This window comes from Cavia porcellus, unplaced genomic scaffold (assembly GCF_034190915.1).
Source record: "Cavia porcellus strain 051 isolate PalLab524CR breed Dunkin Hartley unplaced genomic scaffold, mCavPor4.1 scaffold_9, whole genome shotgun sequence".
Classification (NCBI taxonomy): domain Eukaryota; kingdom Metazoa; phylum Chordata; class Mammalia; order Rodentia; family Caviidae; genus Cavia; species Cavia porcellus.
Window position 1 is genome coordinate 17,597,982 of NW_026947492.1, and position 22,696 is coordinate 17,620,677.

General features: G+C 34.5%; 2 protein-coding genes across 3 annotated transcripts; both read left to right on the forward strand.

Annotated features, from left to right (window-relative positions):
- Window positions 1-986: 986 nt before the first annotated feature.
- LOC100728718 (olfactory receptor 8B3-like) lies at window positions 987-5,509 on the forward strand. Of its 2 annotated transcripts, XM_013155444.2 has the most exons (2): window positions 987-998; window positions 4,589-5,509. In XM_013155444.2, exons 1-2 carry the CDS (start codon window positions 987-989, stop codon window positions 5,507-5,509), a joined length of 933 nt encoding a protein of 310 aa, XP_013010898.2. The 2 variants fall into 2 exon arrangements, with proteins under 2 accessions (XP_013010898.2, XP_003472779.2); XM_003472731.3 differs by lacking the exon at window positions 987-998 and having other exon boundaries at window positions 4,568-5,509.
- Window positions 5,510-15,346: 9,837 nt separating this feature from the next.
- Window positions 15,347-16,351, forward strand: LOC100736125 (olfactory receptor 8B3-like). Its single transcript, XM_003472587.3, has one exon. The coding sequence runs from the start codon at window positions 15,356-15,358 to the stop codon at window positions 16,349-16,351; it is 996 nt and encodes a 331-aa protein (XP_003472635.2). The 5' UTR covers window positions 15,347-15,355.
- Window positions 16,352-22,696: the final 6,345 nt, after the last annotated feature.

A 22,696-nucleotide genomic window follows, 5' to 3' on the forward strand; every position in this document is an offset into this window, starting at 1 on the left:
TATACACTCCAACAATGTAGAAGGGTTTTTATCAACATCCATACCAGCATTTATTATTGATTGATTTCTTGGTAATAGTCATTCTTTCTGGAATGAGATGGAGTATCAACACTGTTTTAAATTGCATCTCTCAAATTACCAATGATGTTGAATGTTTTTATGTATTTTTTTCCATTTTCATTTCTTCATCTGAGAAATATCTATTCATTTCAGATCCTCATTTTGGGGTTGGACCTTTAAATCTGGTATGTCTGATTCTTTTTGAGTTCTTTATCTCTTTTAGATATTGACACTTTGTCTGAAAAAGAGCTGGCAATAACTTTGTTTCCCACTCTTTGTGGTGTCACTTTGCTCTGTGGGTGACTTCTTTTGCTGTGCAAAATATTTTTAATAAGCTGAGATCCCAGCTGTTGATCTTTTGTAACATTTCTCATGCAATCAATGTTTCCTTTATAAAATCTTTGCCTGCACTGGTGTCTTCAAGAGTTGTACTTGTTCTCTCTTCCAGCAGACTTAGTATTTCTGTTTTAATATTTAAATCTTTGATCCATTTTGATTTTAATACAGTGCATAGTGATAGATATGGATCAAGTTTTAGTCCTTAGCATGTGAAAAGCCAGTTTTTCCAGCAAAAAGTCTTTCTTCAAGTGAACATGTTTGGCCCCTTTGTTACAGATAAGATGACTACATCCTAAGTTTTTTGACCATCTTAAAACTAAGCGTACTTTTGAATAACTCAATTTCATATTAAAAATGTTCTGTTCAACTTTCATTTGCTATATTTCCTAGAATAACTTTCATCTTTTAATTAATTCAAATCCTATGTAAGTCAAAAGTTGCCATCATAGGGAGCTATTTTCCTAGATTTCTACCAAAATTTTCACTTTCAACTGAGAAATTTTTCATTCTGAAATAGGGACCTATTTAGGACACAGAAGCACATTTCTTAATTAATAGATATAATTACCATATATTTTTGTCTCATTATGGCAGTTTTAGTGTAAAGGATAATATTTATTTTATAAAAATTGGGATTTGTAGGAAGGCTTTGTTCATGAGACCCAATATTCCTCCATCTGTCTCAAGTTATGCTTTAAAATATCTCCAGAATTAAAGACTTATCACACCATGGGAGGCAGCACTTTTCTCCCTATAGTGGTCTTACATAGCATGGTTAATACATAAGTTAAATCAGACACTGCACTTTAGCTTAGTAGTACACTGCTACCACACTATGAAATGCTCCAGAGACTTTCTGTGTCTCAGTGTTCACAAGTGTGATTATTTATAATCTTCTCAAGCAAAATTCCCATGTAATGGATATATTTGGAAATTGGAAATCATGCGAAGGCTTGAGGAAGATGAAAGAGCCTTAAAAACAGGTCTATTGCATTCGGTAAAAATATGCATAATGAGCATACTCATTATACATACCATGGATGCCAGGTACATTTTCTGCCTCTGTATCTTTATTCAGAGTATGAGGAAAAATAAATACAGCCAAATAATTTACTTTTAATGCATCATAACTTCTACTGCTCTTTTATGATCAATAGTGTATACTCAGTCAAGATGAAGAAGCAAGGTTAGTAAAAAAGAAAAAATTAAAATGCCACCCCACCCCAAAGAGAGATACTGTTTTTTTATCAATGTCTAATGTAGTTGTTCTGTTTACTAGAGAGTAAGAATTTCCATTCTCATGAGGAGCAATCATCTATTAATCTTAGATCCTTATTAATAATGCTGCATAGTGAATTTCTCAACTCTTACCTCATTTATGAATATAAGAATTTTAAATTCATGCCTACCACATTGGAAAAATAATAAAAAGACAGAGCAAATCTATGATATGCAGAAATATAGTACTTAAGTTATAAAAGGCAAGTGTTAGCTTAATACATTATAAATTTAAAGCCTAACTAGTTTCTTTTATCTTTCTCACATTATATGTTGTCTCATGTTCCCAGAACTAATTCATATGTGTGTTAACACTGCTAATTATTTTGAGTTTGTAGGGTCCACATTTTGAGCAGTTTGAAGACAATAGGAGAACTTTCTTATTTTATACTATTAGTAAATATCCATGTGTACTACTAAGTAAATTTCCTTATATAAGTACAGAATGAAGCTTCTAGTATATGTAAGTTTTGTGTATAAATATATACTTGTATGCATTTATTTCTCACACAGATATATATATTATATGTTATGCTATATATATAGCATAATAATATATACATATAATATATATATAATAATATATACATATATTATATATATATATATATATATATATATATATATAATGGAGTAAATATTTCAGGGCTTATGGTTTGACTTATATCTTTAAATCATAGAGTAGAGCCTAAGAATGTTGCAAAGTAAGGTACCCATACATAAATCTTTACAGGAAAAATAATATGATGTTCATAGACAAAGCAATCTGTGGAAACTCTGCTATCCACCCAACACAAAGTTATGAAACTATCACAAAGCCCCTAAGCAAGAAAGGCTGCTTTAAAAAAGTGTTCCCACCCACCCACCCCACACCACTGGGATTTTTATTTACTGATCTTTGATGAACCTCTGGGAGGAACATTGGTAATCACTAGCGAATTTTATTTTCTCTACACAAAATGTAGGAATAGCCTACATGACCAGTATTCTCAGGCATCCTGAGAAAGTTTAGAACATTAAAAATGCAATGTATTAATTGCCTATATTAATTAGAAATGTGGTGCTAGAAATTTTGACTCCTAACTCTGCACCAAGATGAGGGGATATGGCTATGAAAAATACCAGGCTAAATTTCTATATCAATTCTGAGTGGCTCCTGGTGATCATAGCAGCTGTGTCTTGTGCCCACTCACTCGCTGTGATGACAACAGGAGAGAGAAGCCCATCTTCTGAATCACACAGAAAAAAGATGGAGCGCTGGATGTATGCTATACCTCGATCATTTCCTACAGGAAGTCTCTGCCTTTAGTTTATGGTGCTCTGAAAAGAATAGAATAGGAATGGTCAGACGGTAAATCAGAAGTCCCTACTGGATTCAATATGGCTGATCTTATGTTAGACCAGCCTGAAGGAGAACTGTCACTAGTTTTTGGAGTTCTCACCGTTGAAACATTCCCCTTGCTGAGCTCATGGGGGAAAAGTAAACTAAGATTTTCTGTTCTACTACCTGGCTGACAGCAAAGTGAGAGTTTACTTTTGACTGGGCCCTAGGGGCTGTACAGTCCCTATAGAAAAGGGAAGAGAAAGCACAAGAGTAAATCTCTGGTGAACTACAGACAGATTATGTTCCTGCTGTAAATGCAATGCCTAATTTCCTATTACACGTAGACTCTGTTCCCTGGAGAGGACACTGAGCAATCTTTTATTATTTTTTTTTTATTTTTTTGATTAGATGAAATGCATTGTTTCGTTAGGTTCACGTGGAATTCTATGTGGCTTATGAAAAGGATAAAAGTGTTCATCACAACTGTGTTCTGCTACTTTAGATGCTTGTGTCATAGTACAAATTATTATGTGTAGCTTTCAGAATGATTTCCAGGCACACTGGAAATAAAGTGGAGGCTGCAATTGATCTTTCAGAACCTTGGAGGTAAGTTCAGTGAGCAGTAAGGAAGAACAAAGGTATCCTGGCCTCATAAATTGGAGTTTCTAAATTCTACTTATATAAATGTCTTCTTCTGAGATTGAAGTTCAGGGGTCTAATATCTTGCTCTCTTTCAGTGGGAGCAAACCTGTGAAACACATGTTATTTGTTTTGCTTTTAAAATAAATCATGTTTATCTATGAATTATTTTTTTAAAACTAAAACTTCAGTATTCTGGTTTAATCATAGTGTTGGCACCTTGCAATAAGTCTGTTTTGGGGTGCAGTTTGAACGCTTGTGTCTGAAACGTTCACCATCAGTGCTCTATACTTTCTGTATTGTGCATTCCTGACACTCCAGTGAAAGTGGTGAATTAATTGCTTTTAGTAGCACAGCATTCAGAGAAATCAGGAAGCCTTAGGATGTGTTATCACTTCCATAATTTCCTTACCATGGGTAGAAATCTCGCTGTGCTAAATTTCATGATAACTGTGTAAGTAATGCATTCCCAGACTCTAGTTCTTTCTTTTTGTCTTGAAATACTGTTTTAGCTGTCAAACATCCCTGTCTGATGTAATCAATCACCGGATTATCAACCCCTCTGCCGCTGATGTATTGGTGAGATAAGGGCTCAGATGAAGAAAGAATGGAGGGCAGAGTAAGATTATTCTTCCTTGCTATGTGTATTCTTTTCCCTATCCCTGAGTATTCAACGTTTTTGTTTGGACTTGGCACCACAGGCATGCACAGCGTGAATAGATTTGGTGGTGTGCTTTACAATACATCCTTTGTTAAATGCTTCCTAAGAAAACAGTCACTCATCAAGGTGGGGGCAAAAGCAGAATCTATGGATCAGGTTGGGAAGCTCTTGGTTAATCCAGTGATGTCCCACATAATGTGAAAAATATTAGGAGAATAGTTGATTGTCCTCTAATGTTAAGTTTTTTCCATGTCTACCATGTCTCTTGTGGAAGGATGGACCCTGAGAACAGCTCTTCCGTGACTGAATTTATCCTTGTGGGATTAACCAAGCATCCAGATCTCCAACTCCCCCTCTTCATCCTGTTTCTAGTAATGTATGTGGCAACAGTGGTGGGAAATGTGGGCTTATCAACTCTAATTGGGTTGAATTCACGCCTTCATATCCCCATGTATTTTTTCCTCTTTAACTTGTCCTTCATTGACCTCTGTTACTCTTCTGTGTTTTCACCCAAAATGTTGGTGAATTTCATAGCAGAGAAAAATTTTATCTCTTATAGAGGATGTATGACCCAGCTATACTTTTTCAGTTTCTTTTCCATTGCTGAGTGCTATGTGTTGACAGCAATGGCCTATGACCGCTATGTGGCCATCTGTAACCCACTTCTGTATAACACGGCCATGTCCCCCAGAGTGTGTCTCAGCCTTCTGCTTGGCTCCTATCTGATGGCGTTTTCTGGTGCCATGGCCCACACGGGATGCATGCTGAGGCTGACCTTCTGTGATGCAAACACCATCAACCATTATTTCTGTGACATCCTCCCTGTGATGCAGCTCTCCTGCACCAGCACCTACATCAATGAGTTGGAAGTTCTCATTGTGGTGGGGATCAACATCATTGTGCCCAGTGTCACCATCTTTGTCTCTTATGGTTTCATCCTTCACAGCATTTTCCATATCATCTCTTCCAAGGGCAGGTCTAAAACCCTCAGCACCTGCAGCTCCCACATAATCACTGTTGCTCTGTTCTTTGGGTCGGGTGCATTTATGTACCTTAAACCGTCCTCTACTGGATCTATGGATCAGGGGAAAATCTCCTCTGTGTTTTATACCAACACAGTTCCTTTACTAAACCCTTTAATTTACAGCTTGAGGAACAGTCATGTTAAACTGGCCCTCAGAGAAACCCTGAACTGGAGACAGTTTTGATCAGAAATAGTGGCTTCCCTGTGTACAAACCAAGGAAGTTTTGTAAATGTAATTCAGTATTTCTAGCCATTTCATTTTGTGTGTGGTAAGAAAAATTGGAGTCCTTTTAAATAATTTATTTTTGCATTTCATAGAGTATTTATTCCTTTCTTCACCTGAATAATATTTCTTTCCATTGTCTGCTTTTCCCATATGCTTCTTGTAAATACCAGAAGACAAAAGGCCCATAAATTCTTAAACATATTATCTACTTTAAATGTGCAAAGCCCATATATTAAGCTCCTGTTTTTATTAATTCTGTAAAACCAAGCCATCACAACTTCCTCTTGTCTGTGTGGATCATTTTTATTGTGATCTGGAATTGAACCCAGGGACATCATACTGAGTTATTTCCTCAATCTGTCTTTTATTTAATTTTGCGATATGGTTTCACTAAGTTTCTAAATTGCCTGGGATGGACTCCTAATAGTGATCCTTCTGCTTCAGCCTCCTGGAGACCCGGCAATGCAGGTGTGTGATTCCACACACCACATTTGGTTAGCTTCTTAATGAAAGCCTCAACTAAATACTGTCTTCAGATTTCAAGGCTATCTCTTTTTCTAGACTCTTTTATTTCTACTTCACTCTTATTTATGTTCTGCTTTGTTTCAGTAAACATTCAACATGAGATTGCATTCATAGTTCTCAGGTTAACAAATTTGTCCCTTGAAAACTGAAATATGTGCTTCAGAATCAATACTGAATTTATTTTATTGTTCACAAAAACAAGTTGATGAGTTTTCCTTGTTTGGATCCACAGGTGTTTCAGACCAATATTTTCAGAGACCACAGGCTAAAATAGACAGTTTACATTTTGAAAGAAATATTTGATGAATGAGGTAAATTTAACAGTGCCTTTTATGGAGTGTAGTATGGAAGTATTTTCTTGTGTAAAACAGGTAAAACACTGACTAAAGAGTCCTCATTTTAGTTTGTCATTTGATATTTAAACTTTTTATAATGTAATTATAATTAAATGTAACGTACCACATTTATAAATTTACCTATAAATTATAAAATTTGGCATTGTTGGTTTGTTGAGCTATTTCCTCTTTTGGGGTAGGGTTGACCTTGTTGAATTCTTGATATGTTTGTAAGAAATCAACCCCTGTAACATCAACATACTGGATTTTTTTTTACCAGTTTCTATTTATGTAATAATTGATTTGTTTACTTACTGTCTTTTCATGAGAACAAAATGTATCTAACTGTTAATATTTATGTGTTTGGAACCCAATGAAGCAGTGAAAAAGTGTGCACATTGGATTATACATCTTATTACCCACTATTGTCACAAAGAGCAAATTAAACCTGCTTTTTTATCTTTTATGATCTTCAAGATGGGAAAGAAATCAGCTTTGGCTTCAAAGAAGACAAAGTAAGGTTTCAGCTTTCATAATACCCAGGAAAAATTAATAATTGTTTTAAATATAGTTTATAAAACTTAAGAGAAGTCAAATAATAAAAGGAATATTTTCTGGTAGTTTGTTATTTAGCACAGTGAGCAGTCTGTATCTATTTGGACTTTATGGAAAAGGAAAGGAATCAAATAAGGTGTCTTATTTGCAAGGCATAGTTGTAGATGAGTAATCTTGTAGTTTTTGCTTTTGTGTTATTAATATGACTGTCACTATAGTTGTCCATTAACAGATGAATGGGTAAAGGAAATCTGTTGTCTATCGATTATGGAATACTACTCAGCTGTAGAAATGATAAATTCAAGACATTTGTGGCACAATGGATACTGAAAATATAATGGAAAAATATAATGTTGAGTGAAATAAATCAGACACACAGGTGAAATATCTTATGGTTTCTCTCATTTGACGAATGCAAGGTACAAGTAAAAAGCAAGATTAAACATTAATGAAGGAAAACTGATAGTTATTTGAAAAGGGAAAAGCATGCAAGAGACAGAAGGCGAGGGATGAGAAGAGGGGAAATGGATAAATGAGGATGTAAAATGTGTCATGTACGTGTACCAAAACCTTGCAATTAATGAACATATGTCATAAACATGAACTAAACAATCCATAACACAAATAGTAATGCACATGAGGAAAGGAGGTCTAGAGAAAAAGAAAGGACACAAATAGAGAGAGGAATGAAAATAAACAGACAATGAAGTTATCTTATCCACACATCCCTAATACAAATGAAATTTTATGTACTGAAAATGTATACTAATAGAATTTTAGAAAGAATGTAAGAGACAAAGCTTATTTCTGTTGAAGTTTTCACAGCTGATGTTTAAAAAGTCAATGATTCATTTATTTCTGTGCCCGAGGAAGAGGATGTTTGCAAGGCAAGGTGGAAGCTCGGACTTTATAGAAAACAACAGAAAATGATCACGATGAAGGGCCAAAATCCTTCTGATTTCATCATGAATTTATTCAAATAAACTTCTTTAAGCAAGCTGCCATTCTTCTATGAATTAGTTAGGAATGAGTGACCAAGTGTTCTTTGAATAAGAGCTAATTGAAAGTCAAAAATCTGAGTTTTTTTTTTTTTTTTTTGTCTTTTTCATTTTTATCAGTACTGGGGGGCTATGGGCTCTGTTTCTCAAGATTTATCAAACTCTAGTCTTCCTTAAATTCCATTCTGTATTTTACTTGACTCTGTTTCCTTGTACACGTTTAATCACACATACAACAGTACACAAGGCAAACACCCACACACACAGTACATACACACAAATCAATTTGTCTAGTCTACTGTTGGTGTATCTGTGGAAACGCAACCTCATATTACCATACACCATTTTTAAATTGTTAAAGCATGTTCAGATAGATGCTTTCTGCTTCTGTTCCCAAAATGACAGCTCAATAAGGAGATTTTGCTAAATCTAGCCAGAGGAAATAGCTACTGTTTTAGTCATTGGTTGTTTACATGAAGAGAGGGACACCATACACACATACAAACACATACAAAAACAAACATACACTAACCGTTTGAAATCTTCATAATAATGTATGGCAACATGTGACATGTCACAAAGAAAATTATGGTAAACTAAGCACAAAACCTAAAGGCAGGAGAGATTAAAGTAAAATTTTTAAGCCCTTAAGTAAACAAATTTCATCCCAGACTTCTATCTGCTGCAACCATATTGCTCAAGTGTGACGAAGAAATAAAGATTTTGTATGATAAAGAAAACCTAAAGAAATTTATAGATACAAAGCCAGCTTTACAGAAAGTATTTGAGGCAGTTGTAGAGAAATATAGTGGAAAAATCAAACATCCCAAAGTAAATAACATATTTAAGAGAAAGAGTGGTTAAACAAAAGAATAAATCAATTAATCAGAACTGAAAATTTAATGCTATAAAGGATACAGTAAAAACTTTCAATGCTAAATTCATTGTCAATGATCTTAATTTCCCAATCAAAAGATATGTTATAAAGTTAAATCAAATAAAATATTATCATATTACCTTTAAGTGACACATCTCATCCCAAAGAAACACAAAGGCTAAAGTGAAAGGATGGTAAATATCCCTCCATACAATCAGAGCCTAAAAGCAAGCAGGAATATCCTATATTCAGACAAAGTGGATTCCAGCGCAAAACTGATCAGAAGAGTCAAGATCGCCAGGTATTGTTAAAGGAAACAATTAATAACAAATACATGCCAACCCAGTCATAGTGGGGAATTTCAATAACCATCTTTCACATATATATCAATGAGACAAAAGATAATAAGTATCAGAGTTGAAGTACATGACAAAAAAAATGGATTTAAGAGGGATATACAGTGTTACATCAAGGACCAAAGAATGAATGTTTTTCTCAATATCATATGGAACATTTCCCAAAAAGAAGCCATATCGTTGCTTCTAAAACATGATTAAATAAAATAAAAGAACTGAAGTGACCCCCCTTCATAATATTGTATCTTAGTGGAATTAAATTAGAAGTGAAAATAATATGGATCATAGAAATTACATTAAAATGTGAAGATACATAACATGCTCTTGAATAATCAATATGTCACAGAAAAAGTCAAGGAAAGAATAAAATTTTCCTAAAATCAAATGATGATGAAAGCACAAAATACCAAAACCTATCAGACATAACAAAATGAGCAATCAAAGGGGAGCTCATAGTTTTAAGTGCCCATATTGAAAAAATTAGGATTAAAAATAAAAATAATAATGATGAACCTTAGCTGTCCAGAGAAAGAACAATAAAACAATTCCAAAGTGAGTACAAGGAAGGAAAAATCAAAATTCAGAAGAGAAATTAACGAATTAAGTCAGTAAAAAATTCAAAGAATCTGGGGCTGGAGATTTAGCTCAGTGGCATAAGCGCCTGCCTTGCAAGCAGGCAGTTGTGTTTCTCTTGTCTGAAATCATGCTGTCTCTGAGTAAATTAAAAATCTCTACATAGGTGTTCAGGTATCTTCTGTAGTGGGAATCTTTCTTCAGGAGACTGGTTCTCACAGGCCTCGGGAATATCAATCAAACAGAACTGAACTTTATCACTCCCCTTGAGGTGCTTCCAAAGGGAACTAGAAACTTCTGGAATCTTTGGAACATTCACCGTCTAGTCCATAAAGCTACAAGATCATCATGAAAAGCCCTCCACAAGGGTCACAGGTGCTCTGGAGCCACAAACTTCCCATGAAGCTCACAGTGACCACACTAACGATCATCCAGGAGCTGTGAGTACCGTGCTAATCTTACTGAACTTCAGATGCGGGGACAGCTTTCAGGCACATCACTGTGACCCAATGGCAAGTACACCTGAGACACTGCAGCACAGTCACCAGAGTCTGATGTCATCCATGTTCATTCTGTGCTGCGATATGTTCCCATGTTGGCATTTGGAAAGTGTTGCTCATTCTTTCTGCTTGTTCAAGGGACCTAAGCCATGATATCCAAAAAGAATAGTGTCGTCATCCTTATCATAGCCAACCAGGGGACACCATGCTTGCATTCTAGAGATTTCATCTTTCATTCCAATCTGGTGCGCAATGAGAGACCTTCCAGAGAGGTCCTCCTCCTCCCAGTCAGGCATCCACACAGACACCTGGGATGCTCAGTGTCTTGACAGACACCAGAACCTGAGCTGCAAGCACTCTTCTGCCCAGTTGCCAGGTCCACTTTGTCATTTTCAGGGGCTTCAACAGAAACTCTAATGACTTTTACATTCATGGTTTACATCATGCTCTCTTGACATCTTCACCCACATCTGAATTTTAGAAAAGATTCTGGGCCTCTTTAGCATTTTCCATTATGGTCTTTCTCTTCTTTCTCTTTTCCTATTAATTATCCATACTGTAATTGTGATCAAATTTTGGGGTCCCCAACCCTACATATATATCACATTATTTGATTTTTATATGTTGAACAGTTCTTAAATTATAGACATAAATCCCAGTGGTTAAAGTTCATAAGCCTTTTATGTTGTTTTATCCATTTTAAAATTCAAACTTATTTTTAATTAATAGTTAAAGACATACAATTGCATCTGATTATGGAGAACTATATGTAATATAATGTTTCAATCAGTGTGAATACACTACTGAACCAGTTTGCATTTCTTTTTTTGAGAGTTGTAGCATAAATGACTTGTAGCTTCATCAAAATCAAAATATATGTGCTGTTTCTGAATTTTATATGCTGTTCCACTGGGCTCTCTGGGCTGTTGCCAATCCTACATACTCATGATTGTTATATCAAAGTAGTAATTTTTAAATATTGTTTTTTTCTTTGAAGTTTTGCTATGTTGGAAAATTATTCTCAATATCCCTAAATCTCTGGCTTTTAATATAAATGACAATCAATTTTCCTATAAAATATCCTGCTTAGAATTTAATATAATTGTATGGATCAATTTAAAAGTGATGGGCCAGTTATATAGCTCAATGGCACAGCACCTGCCTGGCTGTGTTTGTAAGTGAGATTCCTGGAACAAAAAAAAAAGTGTTGAATATATTGGTAAGATCAAATACTTTTATTCTATAAACATAGGGTTTATATCTATCTCTACAAAGTGTGGTAAAAAATTAATGTTTAAATGATAAAAAAATTTATTCCAGTAAATGATTCATTGCCATTAATCCTCCTCAAAATACACCCTCTTAGTGTCTCATCATTTCTGGAGCTTCCTAGCGCAGTTCTGGAAGTGCTCTTCTATGAGTACATGTTTTTATATTTAAGTCATGTCTTTATTTCATGGCATACATATTGCATATGGTACATGATTACATTTACTCATAATATTTTATAGTTGTAAAAGGTACTACTTTACAAATATTCCAATTTTCAATTGTTCCCTGTTAATAAAAAGAAATAATATTGACCTAACTATGGATTTTCTGTCTTTCCCCACACTCATGCTGAAATTTGTTACTGTAATAGCACTTGAAGAATTGGTTACTCCTTAAGTGATGTCTTCATGAATGGTTCCATGCAGGCAATGTGGTAATGGGTTTCTTCTAAGATGACTTGTTTGACTCCTGTTTTGCTTCATTCTCAATCATAATATTCATTCTTAATCTTCCTCACTTTTGTTTTCAGCTTCTTTTGTCTTTTCTACTATGTGATCCCAAATATTACTTTATTATGCTGCAAGAAAGCTATTGACAGTAGCTGGTGTCTTGTCTTTGGATATCGAAAACTGAAGAACAGAGAACTACTGAATTTATTTTTCTTAAAAATTGCACATCTATAAGATTCTATTTGTTAAACCAGAAATGGACTGAGACAGATCTGATGCTCTGTGGCATTCTAAATTTATGTTTAACTTAGAGTAGAATCGATTTTTAGAATACCTTGAATTTTTATGTGGATAATCATATTATTTTCTAGAAAATTATCTTGTTTTATCCTTTGCAATACAACTTCCATTTATTTTTTCTTGCCATATTACACTGTCATCTCTAATCATGATGTAGTTCTAAATATGGAAAACCATGTTTTCTTTTCTCACTGTGAGGTAAAGAATGCATTCTTTATTGCTTTATATTCTTTCTCCCACTAAAATACATTTAAGAGAATTATTTCCCTTGGTCCTTAACACTCAGGAACTCACGTGGTTCTCAAAGTGACAGCAGGAAATGCAAAACAAAAAGGCAAAACTTTTCTCAAAATTTTCTTCTTTAAAATCATAATTGATATAATTCTGCATTCATGAATACATACATCTCTTTCATTTAAAAATGTACAAAATATATAGTTTATAGAGAAACATAATATTTAAAATTGAAATAGAATTTTGATGACTGTTAGAACATACTTGAGAAAGGATGAGAAAAAAATTGCAGATCGTATCCAGGTCAGTGGTTCAGCTTAGAAGGCTCTGGCTGCACAATAGTGTGAAGGCAGCAAAGTGTATAGCTGCTGCACTGTGATTCCTAAATTTCCACCTGTTCTTGGGTAGTGAGTTTTTGACTCATTCTTAGAAACTGCATTTTGATTCTCAAATGTTGACATTTTCTTTGGTGTGATACTATTACAATGCTTTAAGCTAATATAAGCAATCTTAGAACAGTTAGGAATGACTAGGCAAGTTAAATTGTTCAGCAGCTAGCATGTTTTCAACTTGTGATGAATTCATTTGAACACAAATTCTTTATACATGTAAGACATCTGTACTGCAATTAATATTACACTGCTTTACAGATGTACAGATTTATTTTGATTATTTCTTTATCTTCTTATATAATAATCCCAACCGTCCAATGAAGTACATGTTACTTTTTATATTCCTATCTTATAAAGGAGAAGGTATGGCGCAGATGAGCTGCTACTTTTCCAAGATATTATAATTTGAAAATGTGGAGCAGGATTCCAACACAGAACTTCTAACTCTACATTTTCATTTTGTCTATGAGGGATTAAGAAATTTCTAATTTCTAACTACACTGCTGAAGTGTTACATTTAAGATCTCATCAGGACACTCGGCAATCATTTCCACTAAGTGTATAAAGATCAGAACTCTAGTATGGATTCAACACATTAAAAGTCATTTTGGAACTACCTCTGGAGAAACAAAACCTAAGGGGATTACTGCAGTCCTTCACAATTTCACATAAAAGAATAAGCAAGCCTGTATGTAAACTCCATTGAAGATCACTGTTAAAGACACAAGAACGAACAGCAGTGAACCAAAATGATGAATTTCCTTTTGAGATGATGCTGATGGAGAGATGAGAGTTATTTTTTTCTCCGCCATGGGAGATGCACAGCCCTGAAGAGAAAGGAAGGCTTGAGTAAAATATTGAGTGTCTAGGGAATTAATAGATATCATGTGCAAGAAGTAAACACAATACTCTCATTTCCTTTTTATATGTAGAATCTGTGTCTTAGAAAGAGACTGAGCAAGGTATTTCTTTGTTCATAGACAAACTTATTATGTCATTAAATTCATGATAAATCTTCTATTTCAGCTAGTGACAACTGTAATAGTAGGGCTATTTATTTTCCTCTAAAGCTGTTGCTTCACAGGAGATAACATTATCATTATAAAGTATGACTGCTAATTCAGAAGGACCTTGTGTAAATGTAAGATATTCAGCTTGTGTTGCATCTTATTAGAATTAAAGCAATCAGTGACAAAACTCCTACACTGTCCTTAAAGACCAGAGGATAAAATACAACGAGTGATCACCAAGGTTTTCTCTCCTAAGAAGGGTAAGTTTGGAAATCCATTCATATTAATGTCTTCCATGTTATTTAACACCTTTATTGAGATATCACAAACATGCTAAATTATATATATATCAGATATTCCAAATTGATGTGATGACATACACATTGTAAAATAATTTGAACAATGGAAATAGTTAACATATCCATTGCCTCTATATAGTTATCCTTCCACATTTGTGTGATACACATATGTATAAAGAGTAGAAATGTTGAAGATTTATTTTGTTGTCAAATTACGAATATATGAACCAGTATTGTTAACTATTTATATTATGTTTTACATTGGCTCTCCCTGTTTTATATAGCCTGAATTTCTCACTGACTAGTAACAATCAATATCTTACTGTCTTATTATGTGAATGTACTGTTTTAGATTTACACACACACACACATGTGAGATCTTAAGTTACTTCTCTTTCTGTCTCTTATTTTAGTTACCATAGGTCTCACATTTTGAAGTGAAGTCCAGAAATCTGATATAGGTAATTTTTCTCCATTTTTTTCTATTCTAAAACTCAAGAAGAGGACCTTTGAAAGGGAAATAATGTTTGTAGTATTGTTGAACACAGGAATGGTTCGATATTTTAATCATTAAGTATACCTTTCATGGATAAATTCTCAGCTTTCTGGACATGAGTTTTCCTGTTCTGTAGGACAGTTCCTGAATCATTCATTCCTAAAGTCTGGTTGCTGTGTTTAGATGAGAAGAGTTTTCATGGTTCCAAAACACCAGAGTGTGATCTGCATTAAAATTTAATGCCAAGATGAAAGACTTCTGCCTCCAAGTTCACTAGTGGAGGAAAGATCCAAACAAGGGAGAAAATGATGAGATGATGCTGTCCAGTCCTGTGATCTTCATTTTTTTAATAGCAGCTTTGTTTTCATATGGCAGCACTGGCCCTGGCTCTATTCGCAAAACTGAAAATATTGATTTTTTTAACCATATTTCACTTTTAAACCTTCAGTGAGGGGAAGACAATGTCACTCAGCACCAAATAACATTAAAGTCAAGCTCTATGGATTTAGGCTGGTTATGTCCTGACATTTCTGGCTTGTGCCTCACATTCATAAAAGAAGGCATTATAAGAGCACTTATGTGTCTTGTGAGTGTAATTCTGTTTTCCTGTGTCCATAGATTCTACAGAGAAGAATGACTCTTGAAAATGACTCTTTTGTGACTGGATTCATTCTGATGGGCTTAACAGACCGACCAGACCTCCAGCTCCCACTGTTCTTCCTGTTTCTAGGAATGTACGTTTTCACTGTATTAGGAAATTTAGGCTTAATAATTCTGATTGGGTTGAATTCACATCTTCACACTCCCATGTACTTTCTTCTCTTTAACTTGTCTTTCATTGACCTTCATTATACTGCTGTATTTACACCCAAAATGCTAATAAATTTCTTATCACAGAAGAATGTTATCTCCTACAGAGGCTGTATGACCCAGCTCTACTTTTACTGTTTATTCATTATTTCTGAAATCTATGTGCTGACGTCAATGGCTTATGATCGCTATGTGGCCATCTGTGATCCCTTGTTGTATAACACGGCCATGTCCCCTAAAGTGTGTTGCAGCCTTATGCTTGGCTCCTACCTGATGGCGTTCTCTGGTGCCATGGCCCACACAGGATGCATGCTAAGACTGACCTTCTGTGATGCAAATGCCATCAACCACTATTTCTGTGACATCCTCCCTGTGATGCAGCTCTCCTGCAGTAGCAGCTATGTCAATGAGCTTGTGGTTTTCACTGTGGCTGGCTTTAACATCATCGTGCCCTGCATCACCATCTTTTTGTCCTATGTGTTCATCCTCTCTGGTATATTTAAAATACACTCCACGAAGGGCAGGTTGAAAGCTTTCGGCACCTGCGGTTCTCACATAATTACAGTTTCCCTGTTTTTCGGATCATGTGCATTTATGTATCTGAAGCCATCCTCTGCTGCGTCTATGAATCAGGGAAAAATCTGCTCTGTCTTTTACACCAATGTGGTTCCTATGATGAACCCTGTAATCTATAGCTTGAGGAACAAAGATGTGAAAGTTGCTCTGAGAAAATCTTTGGGCAAAAAAGATAGCTTTGATCAGAAACAATCTCTGTCTGTGCATGTTTTTACAACACAAATTAATTCTAAGTTTATATAAAATGTTTCTCTTCAAAACTTCATTATCATATTTCTTTTTTAGCTTGGAAGGCAAGGTCTTGTTTGCCAAAAAAAAAAAAAATTAGCAGTATGTTTTCTCTTTTTCTTCATCACTTACACCTCTCACCATTCTTCCTTTTATGGGTGACATGAAATGAAAATGAAAAAAAAAAATGAGGTTAACAATGTAATTAGAAAGAAGGGTAGAACTGATATCAGAAGACTAACAGTTTGTTTTACATTTTTTTCTTCTTTAAAGAGCTATAGGACATTAAATCATTAACCTCTTGGAGTTTCACTAGCCTTTTATTCAATAAAAACATATTAATAATCTAATAAGTATTAGTTATACTTCACAAGGTACAATAAATAGTGCTGACTAAAAGTATCATGCATAGTGTTTACAGCTGTGATAGAGAGTGTCCTTGATGGACTATTCAGGAATATCTATATTTATAAACTGCTAGCATATGCAAGACATATAGTCCTTCCCAATGTGAGCCTAGCATACAGACAACCTGTGGGATTCATGTTTCATTACAAAGTGACAAATAAAAGTTGTTCTATCCAAAAACATAATATCAGCATAGTGCCATTTTATTTCATCATGTAAAGAATCATTCATTATTTTGAAAGAAAGTGCTCATACTGGCAATGAAGAAGAGAAAGAAGGTAAGAAACAGAGTGGGAAGGAAAGAAGGAAGAAAAGCAAGGAAGCAAGGAAAAATTATAGAGTATATAGAACTTTTTCTAAGCGGCCTTGTGTTAAGTCTTTGTTCAACTGAACACCTTGATGGCATTTTTTGTGTGGCTGTGTAGATTAGAGATGATTAGTGCAAGTTGGCAACAGAAATTTCATAAGAAGGAGAATGGGTTAGTTTTCAGTCTTTTAATGGAGAACAAGTTAGAATGGAAGGGACAGACCAGGTACTAATGAAACACACTGTTAATTTGTAAGAGATCTCTGTTTGAAAAATGAAAAATGCATATTTAAAGCATTTTAGAGTGATCCCATATTTTGCACTGTAGAGTACTCTAGCTATCCTCAACTCTTCATAAAGGTTTGGAAAAATATTTGAATCAGAATTGACATACATTAATATTGTTTTGAGCAATGAAACTGACCATATTTGTGGGAAATCAGAAAGAAAAAGACAACTTCAAAAATAAAATAGTGTCAATTAAAATTCAAATTTAAGAAGTATTTTAAAAAGTCAAATAATGGGAAAATACAGTCTACTATTCTCTTGTCTTTTTTTTTTTTTTTTTTTTTTTTGGAAACCCGTAGAAACTTAGAAATTATAGATGTTTCTGGATAGAACACAAGTCTAGGACTTTTGTATTTAAAGAAAGATTAACCAAGTGGGCAGGAGGAGTTGGGAACAGCTAAATCAGTCCTGTTGTGGTTGATTTTCATGTGCTATAATGCTTTGTAATATAAGGAATGAAAACCTGATATTTCAGCTGAGAGAGAAGTTGCACTCTTCATGTGCAACTAGTAAAATTGTATTAAAAAAAAAAAAGGAAATCTAAGTCAAACTCCATTGGGTGAGTGAAAAAAAATTGTTATAAATTATCTTCAAGAGTACGATGATATATGATTTTCCCTTTTAGAACCCAGAGTCAATGACTATTTAAAAATTCCTCCCCTGATGCACAAGGTGACAATTTACATAATTTGTAAGATAACTGTAATAAGATATACTCTTTTCCCTTTTAAAGAACTGTCAGTTCATTGTTTGAGTATTGTAAAACAACATCACTGGTTTGCTGGCTTGTATGCTTCATATGTGTAGCTTTGCTAAATTTTTTTATTGAAGGCTTGAAGAAACCACTTCTTCCCATCTATGGCTGCAATGTCAACATATTTGTCATTTCTCCACAAGCGTTAGCTGTCTATAAATATTGAGCTTGGTAAACAATTCGTTCCATTTCTTTTGCTGTTCCTATGGTTACAATTTTTTACCTGTGTACTAAAAGTATATTTAAATAAGAAAATAAAATTTTTGTCACTTAATATCCTCTGATGGCATTGCAGAGATTGTGTCTGCACCTTGTATCTTTGGCTCGCACTAGTACTAACTGACCAAGCTGTATTAAATCAGATCACTGAACTTTCATTTGAAGAATCTCAAAAAACCTATTGTTTTAAAAGTTAAAATCTTAAAAATTAAGTCCATTTTTGAAAATTAATTTCAAAACTTTATTTTGTAAATGTGATAAAGTATACAAAGTTCTCAAATAAAACCCCTTTAAACAAATGTGCAGTCTGACCCTGTAATTTCTTTTCTAGGAATTATTCTAAAGATTTAAAGAACTTAGATTATTCAGGCATGCACACTTGAGTTTATGTCTGCACAACTCTGATTGCTAAATCTTGGATGTGCCCTACATGTCCACCAGTGCCTGAATTGGTAAAGAAAATGTATTTTTTATGTAATACTATTGCTCAGCCATGTAGAATGATAAATTTGAGTCATATGTAAAAAATAGATGCACCTTGACACCATAATATTAAGAGAAATAAATAAGACACATTTTCTCTTATATGAGAAACACACAGTATAAATTATTTAAAAACAAACTTAAAGATAGATGACAGGAAACAGGAGATAGTTCTTTTGCAAGTTGGAATAGGAGGTAGAGATATATAGAAGTAGAGGAGAGTGAAGAAAGAGAAAGGAGAAGTACAAAGTAGTAAGATGTGTTATGTGCATGCACGAACTCCCCACCAACACAAATGTGATCACCAGATACTGCAAATATGTACTCATGTAAAAGGCACTGTGGACCCTAGTGTTCAATTGGGCTCCCTGGTGGAAACGTATGTGAGAAGGGAGATACACCCTGATTCCACTAGGAAGAGACACAGGGGAATTCTGCTTCAGGTCCCTCCCGCAGCTCACCCCATGAGACTCTTCATGTGCAACTAGTAAAATTGTATTCAAAAAAAAAGGAAATCTAAGTCTTTTAATAGGATTGTAGTGATAGTTCATCATTGCTTGAATTCACATTTCCCTAATGATGAGTGATTTGATGACCTTTTTCTCTTTAGATGTTATATTTCAGAGTAAATTAGATTCAAGTGCATTTGATGAAAATATATACAAATTTCCCATGTAACTCCTGCCCATATACATACATAAACTCCTTGGTCAATAGATCTTCCATTGGGGCTGGGGATTTAGCTCAGCGGCATAGGCGCCTGCCTTGCAAGCAGGCAGTGGTGAGATTGATCCCTGGTACCGATAAAAAAAAAAATGCATTGTTTCAAAAAACAAAAATAGATCTTCTATCATAATAACAAACATTTTACAATTGATGAACTCATCTTGATGGACTACAAGCACCCAAGTTCCATAGGGTACAGTGGTGTCCAAACTTGGTGTTTTAGATTCTATGAATTTGAGCAGATACAGGACACGTATAAACCACTAAAACACACACAGCACTTCATTGCCTTTATTATACAGTGTATTTTCATTTTCATTTTCCATTATTTGTCTATTCTTCATTCCCTTATCCTCTACCTCCTAGAAAGTACTGGTCCTTTTACTGACTTTATTTTTGCCATTATAGGAGAACCACGCAATTGGAATTATATGCGTGCATCATTTTCAAATTGACCTATTTGGGAATATATATTCAGTATTTATGCTTTTTCGTGGTTTGGTAGCTCTCTTTTACTGCTGAATAATATTTCATTGAATACACCACTATTCATTTACTCATTGTGTACAACTCAGGAATGAAATTATATACTCATTCTTTATAGCCGGCTTTTTCATGTTTTCAAATTCATTTATTTTTGAACTTACAAGATGTATGATTTCCAAATCTTTGGTTAAATAGCAGTAAACTATTTAGATGTATCTTGCTTTTTCCCCTATCCCCTCCTTCCTTTCATTTCATTCTCTGAATAATTCTATGAGGTAAGTGCTTATTATGATTATCCTTATTTTGTGATTTAAAAAAGATGAGACTGAGAACTTGGGAACATTTTTAAGTCACTTTTACAGCTCTGCTAGCAGTGAGGCCTAATTTTGTTTTGCTGCAACACAGCATGTCTCTCCTGGACAGTGTGTAATATGTGATTCTGTCAATAGCAAGCACTTCTCACAGCCATTATTATTTACATCATGTTTTGAAACTCAGAAAGCAGTTCAGCTTTCTTACTAGGTAATAGAAAGCTCTCAATTAGAAATACATTTGCTAACACTCTTCCTACCAATTACATCAAGCTATGAGTACTATTAGTGGAAATAAATCAGAATGAAACTTTTGAATTAATTAATCTCAAAGGAGATGCTTCTCATGTTCATTAAAACTAATTTGTTTCCCTGTAGTTTTTGTCTCATTTGTGACCTATGCCATGGGGCGAAGTGGATTAAGACTGGGAATTGGCCTCAGCTATGCAACAAGGCATATTAAAGTGTTCATTTCACCCTTGCAAATTACTATCCTTGGAAGTAAATTTCCTTCATGCTGTGGGTTCTCTCTGGAATTGCTACTCCAGGGAAAAACTAATCATCAGTGTTATATACACATCCTAATGTCCAGCCTCTTCCTGACCACATGCTCCTGAGCAATTTTTTTGACTCTAGTTTTTCCAGTTTTATATTGTGAGGCTGATTGTTCCTAAATCACTGTGTTAAAAGGCCTTCTTAGAACCGATTCTTACCCTAATTCTTGTGAGAAGCAGTGTTCAAATGTCACTTTCCAGTTACTGTGTAAATAAATACTGTAAATACTGTGTAGAGTCTACTTGAACTGACAATGGAAACTATGGGTTTATTAAGATCAAAGCTCACCACGACTATCTGAGGATTTATGTAGTAGCTTTTAGATCTCTGCCAGTTTAGGATTTATCAAGTACTGCTTAAACTCTTGGTAGTTAAAGGCAACATGAATGTATCATAATTGTATCTTCTTTATAACTCCTAAGTATTAGATTGAAATTTTGTACTATAAAGAAGTTTGGGAAGGCTAATATAAGTACAGTTCCTTTAACTGATGAAAAAGATCTTATATAGAGAAATAAGCACATAGAAATGAATGCAATATATCAGGAAATCTACATCCTATCAGGGGACCTGAGGATTCAGTAGATTTCCATCTATTATAAGGTGTGATTTTTTTTGACCATTACGGTTTGAATGAAAAAATATCATGGGTTCAAAGATGGAGGTTTAAGAAGGTGATATCACGGGGACACTGATCAAGTCAACTGATTGATTCATGACGGGGTTCTTAGCTGAATGTGCTCTTCAAAGGTGGGGCCTAACTAGAGGAAGTTGGTCATTAGGGGCATCACCTGGAAGGGTATATGTCTGTCTTTAGTCCTTTCCCTTCTCTCTGGTTCTTTTCTTTTCACTTTGCTTCCTATTGGCAATCTGCTCTGCCATGTCCCCTCTGCCCTCTGAACACAGACTGAAAACTCAGAAACCATGAGATAACATAAATCTTTCTTCCTTTATATTATTTTCTCTGGAATTTGGTAATGAAGAAAAAGTTAACCTCCACTCTGTTATGTTGCTTTAGCAAATGTTCTTTGCATATTTACTAATTCATTTAGTGAGGAATCATGAAGAATGAAAAGAAGAGTGTTAATGGGCTATCAGAAATCTTTATGAAACTTATTACAAAGCATATATTACTAATCATAGAAGTACAATTAAAGTATGAGATGAGTTTATGTGAGAGACATTAGCTTGACCCAGAAATATCAGAATGTGCCTGAAGAAGATAAACATAAATAAATTAATATTTACTTGCTGAAAGGATTTAAAATCTTGGGAAAATTTAGACATAGAAAAAGTTTAAGCATTAGGACAAATATCTAGATGTTGCTCAGACATAGAAATTGCAAGCTAATGAGCTAATGAGGTTTTTTCCTCCAGTTTAAAAAAATAATATAGAGCAAGATACGACAGTGCATGCCTGTAATTCTGGTACTCAAGAGAGTAGGACAGGAAGATTATTGTGAGTTTGAGGCCAGTTGGGTTACAAACGACTTTAAAGGCAACATGAACAATACAATAAGGCCTTGTCTCAAAACCCTAACATAAGATGTATTTAATAAGATAGTAAATTTAATGTTGTATGTTAAATATCTTTTCAAATATTGTAGTATATGCTTTTGTGTATCACATAACTATATTGCAGTCAGCGAGAGAGTACAAGTGTGTCTGTGGTTTCATAGATTATAACTACCTGAAAACTTCCTGTCACACAGTGACTTTAAAGCAGGCTTAATACCTCAATGCAACCCATTTCTTGGGTGTTTGTGGTGGTGTCAGTGTAAACAACCTTACTGCACTGCCAGTTACAGCACATAGTATAGTTT

Excerpts from the sequence above, each read along its gene's own strand:
- LOC100736125 (XM_003472587.3), top strand. The coding sequence starts at position 15,356 with ATGACTCTTGAAAATGACTCTTTTGTGACTGGATTCATTCTGATGGGC.